The sequence below is a fragment of the Bufo gargarizans genome, chromosome 6, assembly GCF_014858855.1.
Source record: "Bufo gargarizans isolate SCDJY-AF-19 chromosome 6, ASM1485885v1, whole genome shotgun sequence".
Taxonomy (NCBI): domain Eukaryota; kingdom Metazoa; phylum Chordata; class Amphibia; order Anura; family Bufonidae; genus Bufo; species Bufo gargarizans.
In genome coordinates this window covers 375,326,579-375,342,863 of record NC_058085.1, presented here as the reverse complement: position 1 = coordinate 375,342,863, position 16,285 = coordinate 375,326,579, and the positions used below count along the sequence as shown (strand labels likewise).

The window sequence follows — 16,285 nt, the reverse complement described above, 5'->3', positions numbered from 1 at the left end:
TAAAATCATAAGTACACCCCCTGTCCACCTTATAAATACAGCAAACTCGTGTTTTATAACCTGATAGAATCGCTCTTTTCTGCCCAAGGGGCGGCGTTTCAGCTTCACTTGCGCCCAGCCAGCCTCGCCCCATCCGCCGTTTTGAAGCGCCGCCCAGCTCATCAATATTTACTTTGCTTGGCGGCTTCTGCTGTCCCCGACGTTCCGAGATTCCGCGCATGCCCAGTAGCTATGGGATCTCGGAACGTCGGGGACAGCAGAAGCCGCCCAGTGAAGTGACTATTGATGAGCTCGGCGGCGCTTCAAAACGGCGGATGGGGCGAGGCTGGCTGGGCGCAAGTGAAGCTGAAACGCCGCCCCTTGGGCAGAAAAGAGCGATTCTATCAGGTTATAAAACACGAGTTTGCTGTATTTATAAGGTGGACAGGGGGTATACTTATGATTTTAATAGACATTAGAAGAGCTGTGCAGTCAAATAGATAGCTAATTATGCTTATTGGGCCTGTCAGTGTCACTTTTAAAGTGACACTGGTCAGATTTGCAAAAAATGGCCAAGTCCTTAAAGGATAACTGTCACACTTAGACCCTAATTTCAATTTTCATATATGTAGTTACTAATAACATGATATTCCAGAATCAGTTACTATAAAGCTACTTTCACACTTGCGTTCGGAGCGGATCCGTCTGGTATTTGTACAGACGGAACCGTCTGCATTATATTTCACTAAAGAAGTCTAAGTACAATTTGTATTCAGACGGATCCGTCCAGACTTTACATTGAAAGTCAATGGGGGACGGATCCGTTTGAAAAATGCACCATATTGTGTCACCTTCGAACGGATCCGCCCCCATTGACTTCCATTGTAACTCTGGACGGATCCGCACGCCTCCGCACGGCCAGGCGGACACCCGAATGCTGCAAGCAGCGTTCAGGTGTCCGCCTGCTGAGCGGAGGACAAACGGTGCCAGACTGATGCATTCTAAGCGGATCCGCATCCACTCAGAATGCATTGGGGCAGTACGGATGCGTTCGGGGCCGCTTGTGAGAGCCTTCAAACGGAACTCACAAGCGGAGCCCCGAACGCTAGTGTGAAAGTAGCCTTAGACTGACTTACCCCATATTTAATAAGATTCAGCCCTTAGCAACCAGTCTGCATAAAACTGCAATCTCACTATTCAGTTAAGATGGCCGCCACTGCCCTCCCCCTGAGGCTAATCCCGCCTGCCCTCACTAGCCAATAACAATAGCCCCCCAAAAGTGTCAGTGACCACAGCCCTCCCCCTAAAGGGTTAATCTCCTGCAGCACAAAGGGGTCCTCTTACCACATGTTGCTTTCATTTATACACTGAGCAAACGGCAGATCTCCCTTCCCCGGTCTGCGCTGCTCCAACTCTGCATTCTCCAGCTCTGCTGAGTGAGGGAGCGTCTGCCAAGCGCAGGGACAGGGAGAAGTGCACACAGCCCAGGCACTGTTATCAGCTGCTGGGAAGGACCTGGCTCTAATCATTCACTTACAGTCCCTGGCTGTCAGTAATCTGACCTTGCACACAGCAGCGTGCTTCTGCGTCCTCCGTCCTTCAACACATAGACGTCCCTGCCTAGCAACCTGATTTTAAGCAGAGTAAAGTAGGCAGTACAGGGAACCAAACTGTGAAATTAAGGGGTAATTGAATACACAGTGAAAAGTTGAAATAGGGCCACCAAGGAGATATTAATCACCACAATCTAATACCCCAAAAATAAAAAATGACTGTTATACTTTAAGGTGAAATAGGGCTGAGTCCTTAAGGGGTTAAGGATCGATTAGCAGAATTTTTGTCAAACTTTTTTTTTTTAACCTTTATAGATCCGGGAGCAGAATCGGTACGATATGAAGACAGCCGGACCGCAGTCACAAGTCTTGGCAGGAATCGTGGTTGAAAAGCCGCCTCCTGTAAGTATCTAGATCACGTTTTACCCTCTAAGGTCAACTTCAGAAGCTTGAATGGCGCCCTCCTCCCACTTTGGCAGAATCTGAGACGAGTCGTCATTGGGCGTTTATTCGGTGTTCGTAGGCTTTTTTCTCCTGTGACCGTCTCCGTGGCAGGAGATGCTTAGAGAGTTCACCCACTGTGACTTGCTCTGTTCTCCCTGCAGATGACGCACTTTGAAGAGGACGAGAACGCGCCCCCTGCTCCTCCAAATCCGTTTAGCCAGTTACTAGAGGAGGAGAAAGGAGGAGAGAACGGGACTCAAGGTGAGGGGGTCCCAGAAAGTTCTGCAGCCGCTCTGCTGCCCCTGACACCATTATTTCCATTAACACTGCTGTATGTTGTGCATGAATTAACCCTCGCACCTCATGTAACTCGCACCCTGGTCATACATCCTATATGGACTTTGGAGGTGACAGGAGTGTAATGCAATACAAAGGCCAAAGGGGGCACCGTGCTTCATCATTGCTGCAACCCCTTATCTTTTTAAATCTGTGAGGATCCCAGAGGTTGGACCTGCACTGATCATTAGTATATGGCTGATTGTATTCTCCTGTCCTACAGTCATCCTCTCCCCTGAAATGGCTGATAACAGGGGGCAATAGACTGTATTCTCCTGTCCTACAGTCATCCTCTCCCCTGAAATGGCTGATAACAGGGAGCAATAGATTGTATTCTCCTGTCCTACAGTCATCCTCTCCCCTGAAATGGCTGATAACAGGGAGCAATAGACTGTATTCTCCTGTCCTACAGTCATCCTCTCCCCTGAAATGTCTGATAACAGGGAGCAATAGACTGTATTCTCCTGTCCTACAGTCATCCTCTCCCCTGAAATGGCTGATAACAGGAGGCAATAGACTGTATTATCCTGTCCTACAGTCATCCTCTCCCCTGAAATGGCTGATAACAGGGGGCAATAGACTGTATTCTCCTGTCCTACAGTCATCCTCTCCTCTGAAATGGCTGATAACAGGGAGCAATAGACTGTATTCTCCTGTCCTACAGTCATCCTCTCCCCTGAAATGGCTGATAACAGGGGGCAATAGACTGTATTCTCCTGTCCTACAGTCATCCTCCCCCCTGAAATGGCTGATAACAGGGGGCAATAGATTGTATTCTCCTGTCCTACAGTCGTCCTCTCCTCTGAAATGGCTGATAACAGGGGAGCAATAGACTGTATTCTCCTGTCCTACAGTCATCCTCCCCCCTGAAATGGCTGATAACAGGAGGCAATAGACTGTATTCTCCTGTCCTACAGTCATCCTCTCCCCTGAAATGGCTGATAACAGGGAGCAATAGACTGTATTCTCCTGTCCTACAGTCATCCTCTCCTCTGAAATGGCTGATAACGGGGGGCAATAGACTGTATTCTCCTGTCCTACAGTCATCCTCTCCCCTAAAATGGCTGATAACAGGGAGCAATAGACTGTATTCTCCTGTCCTACAGTCGTCCTCTCCTCTGAAATGGCTGATAACGGGGAGCAATAGACTGTATTCTCCTGTCCTACAGTCATCCTCCCCCCTGAAATGGCTGATAACAGGAGGCAATAGACTGTATTCTCCTGTCCTACAGTCATACTCTCCCCTGAAATGGCTGATAACAGGGAGCAATAGACTGTATTCTCCTGTCCTACAGTCATCCTCTCCCCTGAAATGGCTGATAACAGGGAGCAATAGACTGTATTCTCCTGTCCTACAGTCATCCTCTCCTCTGAAATGGCTGATAACGGGGGGCAATAGACTGTATTCTCCTGTCCTACAGTCATCCTCTCCCCTGAAATGGCCGATAACAGGGGGCAATAGATTGTATTCTCCTGTCCTACAGTCATCCTCTCCCCTGAAATGGCTGATAACAGGGGGACAATAGACTGTATTCTCCTGTCCTACAGTCATCCTCTCCCCTGAAATGGCTGATAACAGGGGGCAATAGTCTGTATTCTCCTGTCCTACAGTCATCCTCTCCCCTGAAATGGCTGATAACAGGGGGCAATAGACTGTATTCTCCTGTCCTACAGTCATCCTCTCCCCTGAAATGGCTGATAACAGGGGGCAATAGATCTGTATTCTCCTGTCCTACAGTCATCCTCTCCCCTGAAATGGCTGATAACAGGGGGCAATAGACTGTATTCTCCTGTCCTACAGTCATCCTCTCCCTGAAATGGCTGATAACAGGGGGCAATAGACTGTATTCTCCTGTCCTACAGTCATCCTCTCCCCTGAAATGGCTGATAACAGGGGGCAATAGACTGTATTCTCCTGTCCTACAGTCATCCTCTCCCTGAAATGGCTGATAACAGGGGGCAATAGACTGTATTCTCCTGTCCTACAGTCATCCTCTCCCCTGAAATGGCTGATAACAGGGGGCAATAGACTGTATTCTCCTGTCCTACAGTCATCCTCTCCCTGAAATGGCTGATAACAGGGGGCAATAGACTGTATTCTCCTGTCCTACAGTCATCCTCTCCCCTGAAATGGCTGATAACAGGGGGCAATAGACTGTATTCTCCTGTCCTACAGTCATCCTCTCCCCTGAAATGGCTGATAACAGGGGGCAATAGACTGTATTCTCCTGTCCTACAGTCATCCTCTCCCCTGAAATGGCTGATAACAGGGGGCAATAGACTGTATTCTCCTGTCCTACAGTCATCCTCTCCCCTGAAATGGCTGATAACAGGGGGCAATAGACTGTATTCTCCTGTCCTACAGTCATCCTCTCCCCTGAAATGGCTGATAACAGGGGGCAATAGACTGTATTCTCCTGTCCTACAGTCATCCTCTCCCCTGAAATGGCTGATAACAGGGGGCAATAGACTGTATTCTCCTGTCCTACAGTCATCCTCTCCCTGAAATGGCTGATAACAGGGGCAATAGACTGTATTCTCCTGTCCTACAGTCATCCTCCTCCCTGAAATGGCTGATAACAGGGGAGCAATAGACTGTATTCTCCTGTCCTACAGTCATCCTCTCCCCTGAAATGGCTGATAACAGGGGGCAATAGACTGTATTCTCCTGTCCTACAGTCATCCTCTCCCCTGAAATGGCTGATAACAGGGGGCAATAGACTGTATTCTCCTGTCCTACAGTCATCCTCTCCCCTGAAATGGCTGATAACAGGGGGCAATAGACTGTATTCTCCTGTCCTACAGTCATCCTCTCCCCTGAAATGGCTGATAACAGGGGGCAATAGATCTGTATTCTCCTGTCCTACAGTCATCCTCTCCCCTGAAATGGCTGATAACAGGGGGCAATAGACTGTATTCTCCTGTCCTACAGTCATCCTCTCCCCTGAAATGGCTGATAACAGGGGGCAATAGACTGTATTCTCCTGTCCTACAGTCATCCCCTCCCCTGAAATGGCTGATAACAGGGGGCAATAGACTGTATTCTCCTGTCCTACAGTCATCCCCTCCCCTGAAATGGCTGATAACAGGGGCAATAGACTGTATTCTCCTGTCCTACAGTCATCCCCTCCCCTGAAATGGCTGATAACAGGGAGCAATAGACTGTATTCTCCTGTCCTACAGTCATCCTCTCCCCTGAAATGGCTGATAACAGGGGGCAATAGACTGTATTCTCCTGTCCTACAGTCATCCTCTCCCCTGAAATGGCTGATAACAGGGGGCAATAGACTGTATTCTCCTGTCCTACAGTCATCCTCTCCCCTGAAATGGCTGATAACAGGGGGCAATAGACTGTATTCTCCTGTCCTACAGTCATCCCTCTCCCCTGAAATGGCTGATAACAGGGGGCAATAGACTGTATTCTCCTGTCCTACAGTCATCCTCTCCCCTGAAATGGCTGATAACAGGGGGCAATAGACTGTATTCTCCTGTCCTACAGTCATCCTCTCCCCTGAAATGGCTGATAACAGGGGGCAATAGACTGTATTCTCCTGTCCTACAGTCATCCTCTCCCCTGAAATGGCTGATAACAGGGAGCAATAGACTGTATTCTCCTGTCCTACAGTCATCCTCTCCCCTGAAATGGCTGATAACAGGGGGCAATAGACTGTATTCTCCTGTCCTACAGTCATCCCCTCCCCTGAAATGGCTGATAACAGGGAGCAATAGACTGTATTCTCCTGTCCTACAGTCATCCTCTCCCCTGAAATGGCTGATAACAGGGAGCAATAGACTGTATTCTCCTGTCCTACAGTCATCCTCTCCCCTGAAATGGCTGATAACAGGGGGCAATAGACTGTATTCTCCTGTCCTACAGTCATCCTCTCCCCTGAAATGGCTGATAACAGGGAGCAATAGACTGTATTCTCCTGTCCTACAGTCATCCTCTCCTCTGAAATGGCCGATAACAGGGGGCAATAGACTGTATTCTCCTGTCCTACAGTCATCCTCTCCCCTGAAATGGCTGATAACAGGGGGCAATAGATTGTATTCTCCTGTCCTACAGTCATCCTCTCCCGGTCTGAACAGGGGGCAATATGTGGCATTTAGCAGCAGACGGAGGGTCACCCGCCCCCCACAGGATGTCATTGCTCCCAGGCTGCATGGTTTCCGTCTCTAACATCGACCTCTCTTTGCATGTCCTCTAACCTCAATGTTAACCCCACAGATGCCGAGCATGAGCTAATCTCAGAAGACGACTCTTCTGCCCCCGTAACTCAGTCCCCACCCCAGACGCCAGTAAGCTCTGCAGGTACTTACCTCGTGCACCGCGCTCTCCGATAATTTGTATAATGAGCTCTGAAAATCCAAACCAGTGCAATTTCATCCTGCCTTAAAGGGGAACTCCACAGCGGTATCAATAAAGTTCATTGAAGAAAGCCGAAGGTGCTCTGAGCTTTAACCTCCAGCTACAGAAGCCGCATCATCCACTGTCTTCTCTAGCCGCCATCTAAAAGGGCGGCATGTCTTAGAAACGGTGTGCGCGTCCGGGCTGTTCTCAATAAACTTTATTGATAATGTTCTGGATAACACCTGTCCATCCACCGGACTGGTCTAATCTAGTAAATACTTGTATCGCCATGAAATGGCTATAATGGAGCAACGTTTCTGCCTCGTTTCTCTTATTCCTCCGGAAAATATATAAATAAATTGGCGGCTGGTGTCTCCATTTGGAGGGGTGACCTATCGCTCCCTGACGCAATCCAGGCATCGCTGCCAGCGCCAGATTATAGGGACTCCCCCCTTTTGACATGAGGAATGGTAACATCAAGTTGTCAATTAATTCATAAATTTCCAGGAGGAATAACAGGAACAGCACAACGCTGAGTTCTCGGAAAAGATGCTCCAGAATTGTAATTTTGTGGGTAGCAGACAAGTCAGGCGAGGTCCCGTTTAAACAATTAAGGTAACACCCTGCATTGTAAAATGAATCTATTACACATTTATGGAGTGTGGAGCCGGACTAAAAGCTGGCAGCCTTGGCGGGCTGTTGTGGCTTTTTTTAAAGGGGTTGTTCAGGATTAGAAAAAACATGACCGCTTTATTCCAGAAACGGCTCCACACCTGTCCATGGTTTGGATGGAGTATTACAATACAATTCTTCTGCCTGCAGTCCCCACTAGGGGGAGCTCACTGGATACCCATGTGTGTAAATTCTGCCTGCACCCATGACTAGGGGAGCTCACTGCAGACAGCTTATTTTGAACTCAATTAAAAATAAACCTAAGTTAGCTCCCCCTAGTGGTGGCAGCAGGCAGAATATATAAGCATCTCTTGGCAGTGGGCTCCCCCTAGTGGTGGCAGCAGGCAGAATATATAAGCATCTCTTGGCAGTGGGCTCCCCCTAGTGGTGGCAGCAGGCAGAATATATAAGCATCTCTTGGCAGTGGGCTCCTCCTAGTGGTGGCAGCAGGCAGAATATATATGCATCTGTAGGCAATGGGCTCCTGCTAGTGGTGATTGCAGGCAGAATATGTATACATCTGTATCCTGTGAGCTCCCCCTAGTGGTGGCAGCAGGCAGAGTATGTGTACATGTGTATCCTGTGAGCTCCTCCTAGTGGTGGCTGCAGGCAGAATATGTATGAATCTGTAGGCAGTGAGGTCCCCCTAGTGGTGGTTGCAGGAGAAATATGTATGCATCTGTAGGCAGTGAGGTCCCCCTAGTGGTGGTTGCAGGAGAAATATGTATGCTTCTGTAGGCAGTGAGGTCCCCCTAGTGGTGGTTGCAGGAGATATATCTATGCTTCTGTAGGCAGTGAGGTCCCCCTAGTGGTGGTTGCAGGAGAAATGTGTATACATCTGTAGGCAGTGAGGTCCCCCTAGTGGTGGTTGCAGGAGAAATATGTATGCATCTGTAGGCAGTGAGGTCCCCCTAGTGGTGGTTGCAGGAGAAATGTGTATACATGTGTATCCTGTCAGCTCCTCCTAGTGGTGGCTGCAGGCAGAATATGTATGCATCTGTAGGCAGTGAGGTCCCCCTAGTGGTGGTTGCAGGAGAAATATGTATGCTTCTGTAGGCAGTGAGGTCCCCCTAGTGGTGGTTGCAGGAGAAATATGTATGCATCTGTAGGCAGTGAGGTCCCCCTAGTGGTGGTTGCAGGATAAATATGTATACATCTCTGTCCAGTGAACTTCCCCTAGTGGTGGCTATAGGCAGAATATACATCTTCATGCTGTGAGCTCCCTCTTGTGTAATTCCTCAATATTATAGGAGAAATGTGTATACATGTGTATCCTGTCAGCTCCTCCTAGTGGTGGCTGCAGGCAGAATATGTGTACATGTGTATCCTGTGAGCTCCTCCTAGTGGTGGCAGAATATGTATGCATCTGTAGGCAGTGAGGTCCCCCTAGTGGTGGTTGCAGGAGAAATATGTATACATCTGTAGGCAGTGAGGTCCCCTAGTGGTGGTTGCAGGATAAATATGTATACATCTCTGTCCAGTGAACTTCCCCTAGTGGTGGCTATAGGCAGAATATACATCTTTATGCTGTGAGCTCCCTCTTGTGTAATTCCTCAATATTAGTGTAGCTGTCCTGTATTTGGAGTTTTTTTTTGTCCCCCCACTCACATTACATTTTCACCCTCTCAGACCCTCTTGAGGACTCTGTGTTCCAGAAGGACTCTCCCATTGTGTTAAACGGCAAAGATGGCAGCAAGCACGATGAAGAGGAGGATCTGACCATCCGTGTCAGTCAGCTGAACATGGGGGAACACGTAGAAATCACGCTGCGGAGCACAGAGAAGTTCATCGAGGGGGAGCTGACCCCCGAAGGGTCTCCTTCCAAGTCCCCCAATAAGAAGAAGAAGAAATTCCGCACCCCGTCCTTCTTGAAGAAGAATAAAAAGAAGGAGAAGCTGGAGGCATAACCCCCCGGCTCATGGGAATAAGGGGGATCCCCTTTTTGGGGGGTTTAGTACGTGAAACCTGTTTTCATGCTGCAGGGGGGGCGCTGTTCAGATCTGAGACATTGGGGTCTCCAGGATGCAGCCATTCTCCTGCTTTTCTCTGTGTTTGCTGTACAAAGCCCTCGCCTCCAGCAGCCGCCATGAGCTTTTTACTCCACCCATCTGCCCGGAACGCCAGAGGAAGCTCCGCCCCCTCCTTAAGCGGGACGATCACAAAACCAGCTCATGATTTTTGTGCATTTTAATTTTTTTTATGCTACAAAAGACATAACTATTTTTTTTTTTTTTTATTATTATTTTTTTTACAGATCCTCTATTATGCACACAGTAAAGATGGCGGCATGCGCCAATTATATGCACCTGGAGAATTTTAACCATTTAATTTGAGGAGGTTTTTCTTATGAATTTTCTAAGCAGCTGGAAAAAATGTAAACTGGAATATAAAATCTCTGTGGGATTTTATTGTAGGAGCACAGGCCCGACCCCGGGGAAAATGGTTTTGGGGGGAGGGGTCTGCCCTAAATCCCACCGATTTACCTCCTCTCCGAGGACGGATAATGCTTCGCCATGTAATACCGCAGGGTACAACCACACTGGTTTAGCTGGAATCTCCTGCGTATCCTCTATGATGTATTTCTGTAGATTTGGCTGCAGACTGGAAATTTTAGGCTTGAATATCGGGGGGGCAGGGCGGGGTGGGAGACGTGGAATTAAACATTTTTATATTTTAAAAAAAATGAAATAGAATTTTTTTTCCTTGCCAAATAAATGTATTTAACTATTTGCTGCCAAAGGGCTTCTTAAAAAAAAAAAAATCTATATTGCACAAGCAGGAGGAAGCGTCCTTACTGATGTTACAAAGCAGTGGCGTGAAAAAATATATTTTTTTTTGTGTATTTTTTGGAAACCAAATTTCATGTAAAAAAAAAAATATGTGGAAATGACCACACGGGCCTTATTTTTTGAAAAAAAGACATATCCCATTTTAATTTTTGTATGAAATATACAGCTTGAACCAAACACAAGAATAATATTTAAATGTCTAAATATTTAAATATATTCTCGTGAATAAATATAAAAAAAATGATATTTTTATAATAATTTGCACATGCTGTCACATTTCTAGGGAATACCGCAGAATTTTAATTGGTTTTAGAAATTAGTATAATTTTTTTTTTTTTTATTTACCGTAGGTATTTTTTTCCACTGATTATTTTGCTTCCTATATAAAAAAAATTACATTTTTTTAAAATTTTCTGCAAAGGTGGCGACTTGGGTAGACAGCGTTTCAGTAGGTTCTTGACACTGAGATGGTCAGGTAATGAATGAGACATTTAGCTAGGATGCTGTAGAGGATAGGAGGCCGTGAAAGTGAGGAGGTGGTGTTTTTTTATTTTTTAAGGGTCATTAGTTTGAATGTTGAAGAGTCGCAAAAGGCTGGTTTAAAGTGGGTGAGACTTGAACCACCCACACCCCTCATGGACATAGAGCGCTACGGAACCAGGTAGGTCTGGGGTATTAAACTGTAGGAAGCTGGCCAAATGTAAAGGGAAAAAAACAAAAAATAAAAAAAACGGGCGCAGAATTTACCAGTAGACCCAGCTTTCTTGGCCGATGGTTTATGGGTCCTGCAATAACATTACCGGACACAACAAATTTTATAGTTTCCTTCAGAAACCTAATCCTATGTTTTTTGGCTCTGTATCCATAGGCAGCTTCCCCCTCTGATAGGTGACCATTATCTTTGTTACAATTTTTTTTTTTATTTTTTTTTTGAGAGCCTGTTACTTTTTGAGGTTATGCAAATTGCATGTCAAATTAAAAAAAATACTGCATAAAAATGTATACATGAATGTCGCCCTCTGGTATAGACTCCTCCTCTTTAAATACAACAATAAAATCGAATTAACCATAAGTTGATTTTAAAAAAATCACTTTTTTAGTGAATTTAAAAAACATATTTGAATGCATAGTCCCAGACTACTGATAGTAGAACGCTTTACATATTTCTTTTTCATAATTTTTTTTTTTTTTTTTTTACATGTAAACATAGAAAAGTCATTATAAGGCCTCATGCACACGAAATGCACAAAAATACGGATGACGTCCGTGTGCATTCTGTATTTAGCGGAACGGAACAGCTGGCCCCTAATAGAACAGTCCTATCCTTGTCCGTAATGCGGAGGACATGTTCTATTTTTTTGGGCGGAACGTAAATACGGTCATATACGGAAACAGAATGCACACGGAGTAACTTCATTTTTTATTTTTTTTTGAGGACATAAATGGTTCCGTATACGGTCCGCAAAAAATACGGAAGAGACACGGAATAAAAATGTTAGTGTGCATGAGCCCTAAACCTAATGATACCTGCCTTTTTTAAAGAAAAAATTCACCTTCATTACTATGGTGCTGCTTTTATGGGAGAATTTTAATCTTCATCTTAACAATTTCTTAAATGTGTTTTTTTTTTTTTTTCCTAAGTGATTTTAGTTTAGGTTTTTGGATTTTTTTTTCTTCTCCAAATATTCATTTTTTTTTCTTCACCTTTTTTTTTTTTTTTACTTTTTCAATTTGTTTTTCACGTGTTTTTTTTTTTCTTTTTTTAACCTTCCTAATGTATAGATCACCCAAGACAGGTGTGCTTTAATGCGCAGCCGCACTGAGATGTATGAATTGTTTGTTTTCAAGCGACAAATATTGCTAAAAAGTTAATTGTTCTCTTTCACTGTGTTTTCTCTCTACTCTGGATATATACTGGACAAAACTGAACGTGTGAAAAAAAATCACTCTTTTTCCTAGTTGCAAAATCGATGTGACTCCTGTGTTTTCTGTCGGATGCCTTTTACATCGATTTATCTTGTTATTTTTTTACGTTTTTGCATTTTTTTCTGTTATTTTTTTGTTTTACAACCGTAGGAACGAGAGTCTGTGAACGATGCTCCACATAACGTTTTCTAAATGATAAAATGTATACAGAAATGTCTATATAAAATATATCTATATGTATGCAATGTGCAGAAATATTTTTAAAAAAATGCGGTCTCCTGCTATATGCACCTTTTTACCCCTCCCCCTGCTAATGCCGCTATATACCTGCTTCAGCGTAAACAATGAGCCATTTTGAGAACCTGTCCTGTGGAAATATACCGTATATATACGCTACCCTGGAAATTGCTGATAGTTGTATTGCTAATTCATGTCCGATCACAAATAAACAGTATTTTAAGTAGATACATTTTTGTAATTTCACCTTTTTAATAAAGAGGAGTTAATCTTGAAATTTTCAGTGTTTTGTGTGTTTGTTTTTTTTTCGGGTTCTTTTTAGTATGACCCCAGAATGATGATGCAAGCAGACGTGACAATCGGAGGTTACATATATAAAGAAATTACAAACTAACAGTTCAATAGGACTGAGGCCCCTGCTGGTACGAGTAGATGGGGGAGGGGGGCACAAGGGGTAAAAGGGCTTGTTCTTTACAGCCATCTGTGTGTGCGGGGGATACAGATACTGTAGGAAGAAGGGATCGAGTTCTGAGAAATAATGTAGAGCAGGGATGCTCAACCTGCGGTACTCCAGCTGGTCTAAAACCACAATCCCTAGCATGCCCTAATAGTTCTAGGATGGCCGGGCATGCTGGGAGTTGTAGTTGTGCAACAGCTGGAGGGCTGCAGGTTGGGCATCCCTGATGTAGAGGAACCCTGAACAGAGAAGAGTTTATTCATGTGATAGACCTGCCTAAAAAGATGCACTTAAAGGCTATGTACATGTTCAGAGGCAATTTTGGGCTAAAAATCATTTTTTCAATTGGCCGTTATTAAAAATATTGAGCCGTTCTGTCACAAAGGGTCAACAGTTTTTTTTCTAACTGTGTGACCTAGATTACAAAAGTGAAAGTACCAATCTCTGAACTTCTAAGGGGTCACAAACACTTATTTCTGCCACATTCTAATCAGTAAGATAAGAACTGTTATGAGTATTTGTAATGTCAGAGAGCAGAGATAAGGAGCCCATCGGCTCCCCAACTGACGGGAAAAGAGAGAATCCAGAAGCCGTTACTAAAGCATCTCAGCTCTGTACAGAAAAAAGGACTCCGTATGTTAATTAAAGACCAATTGAAAAAATGAGTACAATGAAATAAAAGAAAAATTGCCCTTAAAGTTGTACATGGCCTTTAGACACTGGTTTCTGCTGCTAGAAATTTAGTGCGAACTCTGGTTTAACACCGCACTGACTTGTCCTTTTGGCACGATGTGCAAACGGACGCCGCGGTGTAACGCCACACGTGGGTCTGCAGAATCTAGAGGGATCAACTGCAGCAGTTTCTACTTTGGTATAGGCATATTTTGACAGCATCAAAACCCACCATGTGAACCTACCCTTAAGGCCCCATGCACACGGCCGTTGTTCACAGCCGTGTGCGGGCCGTGGAACCGCGGCCTGGATCCCTCCTGAGAGCAGGAGCGCACGGCGTCACTGGTTGCTATGACGCCGTGCGCCCCCTGCTGCCGGCACAGTACAGTAATACACTGGTATAGATCGTACCAGTGTATTACTGTACTGTGCCGGCAGCAGGGAGCGCACGGCGTCATAGCAACCAGTGACGCCGTGCGCTCCTGCTCTCAGGAGGGATCCAGGCCGCGGTTCCACGGCCCGCACACGGCTGTGAACAACGGCCGTGTGCATGGGGCCTAAGGCCTATTGCACACGACCGTATGGCTTTTTCAGTGTTTTGCGGTCCATTTTTTCATGGATCCGTTGTTCTGTTTTTTTGTTTCTGTTCCGTTTTTCCGTTCCGTTTTTCCGTATGGCATATACAGTATACAGTAATTACATAGATAAAATTGGGCTGGCCATAACAATTTCAATAGATGGTTCAGGAAAAAACGGAACGGAACATTTGGGCATTTAACGTGGGCATTTTTTTTTTTTTTTTTTTTTTTTTTTTTTTAAACTGTCGTCCAAAAATAATCTATTCTTGGTCATTTTCATGGACTGACTGTCCCCATACGATTGAATGAGACTGTGTTTTTAACGGTCGTCTTTCAGAAAGAACCTGTTTAAAAAGGAGGTTTTTGACTACCATTTTTTAACAGCTGTTTGAATGTACCCCGAGAAAACGAGTAGAACTTCACACACTTTTGCTGCTAAAGGTAACAAAGCCAATTGTGCATTTGAAACAGTACAGGAATATAACCACTAGGTGGCGATCCTGCCCTTTTCCTTGCAGACATAAAAGCAATCACTTGAAAGAGAAGTTGACACAGTTCATGAAATTTCTGAAATGTTCTAGATATTTGTGCAAAGTTTTAATTATAGGGGCCCAGATAAGGAAATCCCACCGACCATCACTGTGGTCAGTTCCCTGTACGCCGTAAGAATATGTTTCAGGGGGGTGTAGGGTGGACGTGATAGTGTTCACCAAGGCCTTTTTCTTTTATTTTAGTGCTATCATACAAGATATGAAAAGGATTCCTCTAAGACAGTGTCTCCCAACCAGGGTGCCTCCAGCAGTTGCAAAACTACAACTCCCAGCATGCCCGCACAACCAAAGGCTGTCCGGGCATGCTGGGAGTTGTAGTTTTGCAACAGCTGGAGGCACACTGGTTGGGAAACACTGCTCTATGGCATAGGTTTGGGATGTGCTTCCATTTATAATACCTTCTTAAACCTTTCCCCCCCCCAAAAAAAATAAAAAAATTATCCTATGGACTCATTTATTATATATCATTATCAAACATTATTACAATGAATGGACTATGGAGTATTTCCCCTTCCAAAATTCTGTAACCCCCAATTTTATTTCAAAGAGTATAGACCGTGTAACATGGACGTTGCGCCGCGGTGGATTTTTCTTTGCGCTGGTAATCCTTGACCATTAATATTTGATAACCTATCAGACCGAGAAATATTTCTAAACCTCAACTCACAATCTTATCCAAAATTGCTGGAACCTGTGCTGGTCCCGACCTGCTTCAATTCAGGCCCAGAAGATACATGAACCTGATGAGCTGCGTACAGTGAGGGATACATTGCAATAGAAGGGAAACAATGGATTGTTACCGTAGCTATAAATTGCTGATTTTATTACCCAGTATCAAGGACGGGATCTGCAGGGTTCAAGGCAAGGCCAACTGAGGATTAAAAGTTCACTGCAGCCAATAAATCTTAATAAAAATGCAAACTGTATCTTCCATAGATCAGTAACAGCCCAGGAAACCAACAGAGAGCACTGTACATAATAACTACAGAGACATGGCAAACAGTTCTTATCACTACTATACAATAATGTGCCTTTCTATGTAAGAATATAACTACTATAATACTGCTCCTATGTACAAGAATATAACTACTATAATACTGCTCCTATATACAAGAATATAACTACTATAATACTGCTCATATGTACAAGAATATAACTACTATAATACTGCTCCTATGTACAAGAATATAACTACTATAATACTGCTCCTATGTACAAGAATATAACTACTATAATACTGCTCCTATGTACAAGAATATAACTACTATAATACTGCTCCTATGTACAAGAATATAACTACTATAGGGGGCGGAGCTTGACCGGCGTCCTGATCGGCCGCATGTGAGAAGAGCTCTCCTCTCCATGACCCTATAAAGTGGTTTATTTCGCACCCTTTCTAAGCTATGATGGTGAAAATTGGCAGATACACCCCCAGAGAGAAGACTGATTCTCCTAAACAAGATAAAGGACCCTCCGACATGGAGAAATACTTTAACAAGAAGCCTACATCTACTGCACCGGAGCGGCCTAAGATGGCGCCGACAGACCCGGATGAGGGTATTGAAGACGCTGACAGAGCAGACAGCCCTTATGCAGTAAGCTCCCGGAGCTCACAGGCTGAAGCACCGGAGCCTATTTCCAAAAAGTTTCTGCAGGAAGCGCTTACTTCGGCGTTATACCCTGTGCTGCAAGAGCTGACAGAGATCAAGGGAGATGTGAAGCATATCGGCCACAGAGTGG

The 16,285-nt window shown here is 44.8% G+C and overlaps 1 protein-coding gene across 7 annotated transcripts in view; it reads left to right on the top strand.

Annotated features, from left to right (window-relative positions):
- Window positions 1-9,485, top strand: part of ADD3 (adducin 3) — a 57,337-nt gene extending 47,852 nt beyond the window's left edge. For 6 of the 7 annotated variants that reach the window (XM_044297775.1, XM_044297771.1, XM_044297777.1 and 3 more), the window contains 4 exons: window positions 1,848-1,934; window positions 2,138-2,237; window positions 6,541-6,624; window positions 8,965-9,485. In XM_044297775.1, the coding sequence (XP_044153710.1) occupies window positions 1,848-1,934; window positions 2,138-2,237; window positions 6,541-6,624; window positions 8,965-9,242 (549 nt within the window). In that variant the 3' untranslated portion in view covers window positions 9,243-9,485. The remainder of the gene's footprint in view (window positions 1-1,847; window positions 1,935-2,137; window positions 2,238-6,540; window positions 6,625-8,964) is intronic. The other variant, XM_044297776.1, reaches the window with a different exon arrangement.
- Window positions 9,486-16,285: the final 6,800 nt, after the last annotated feature.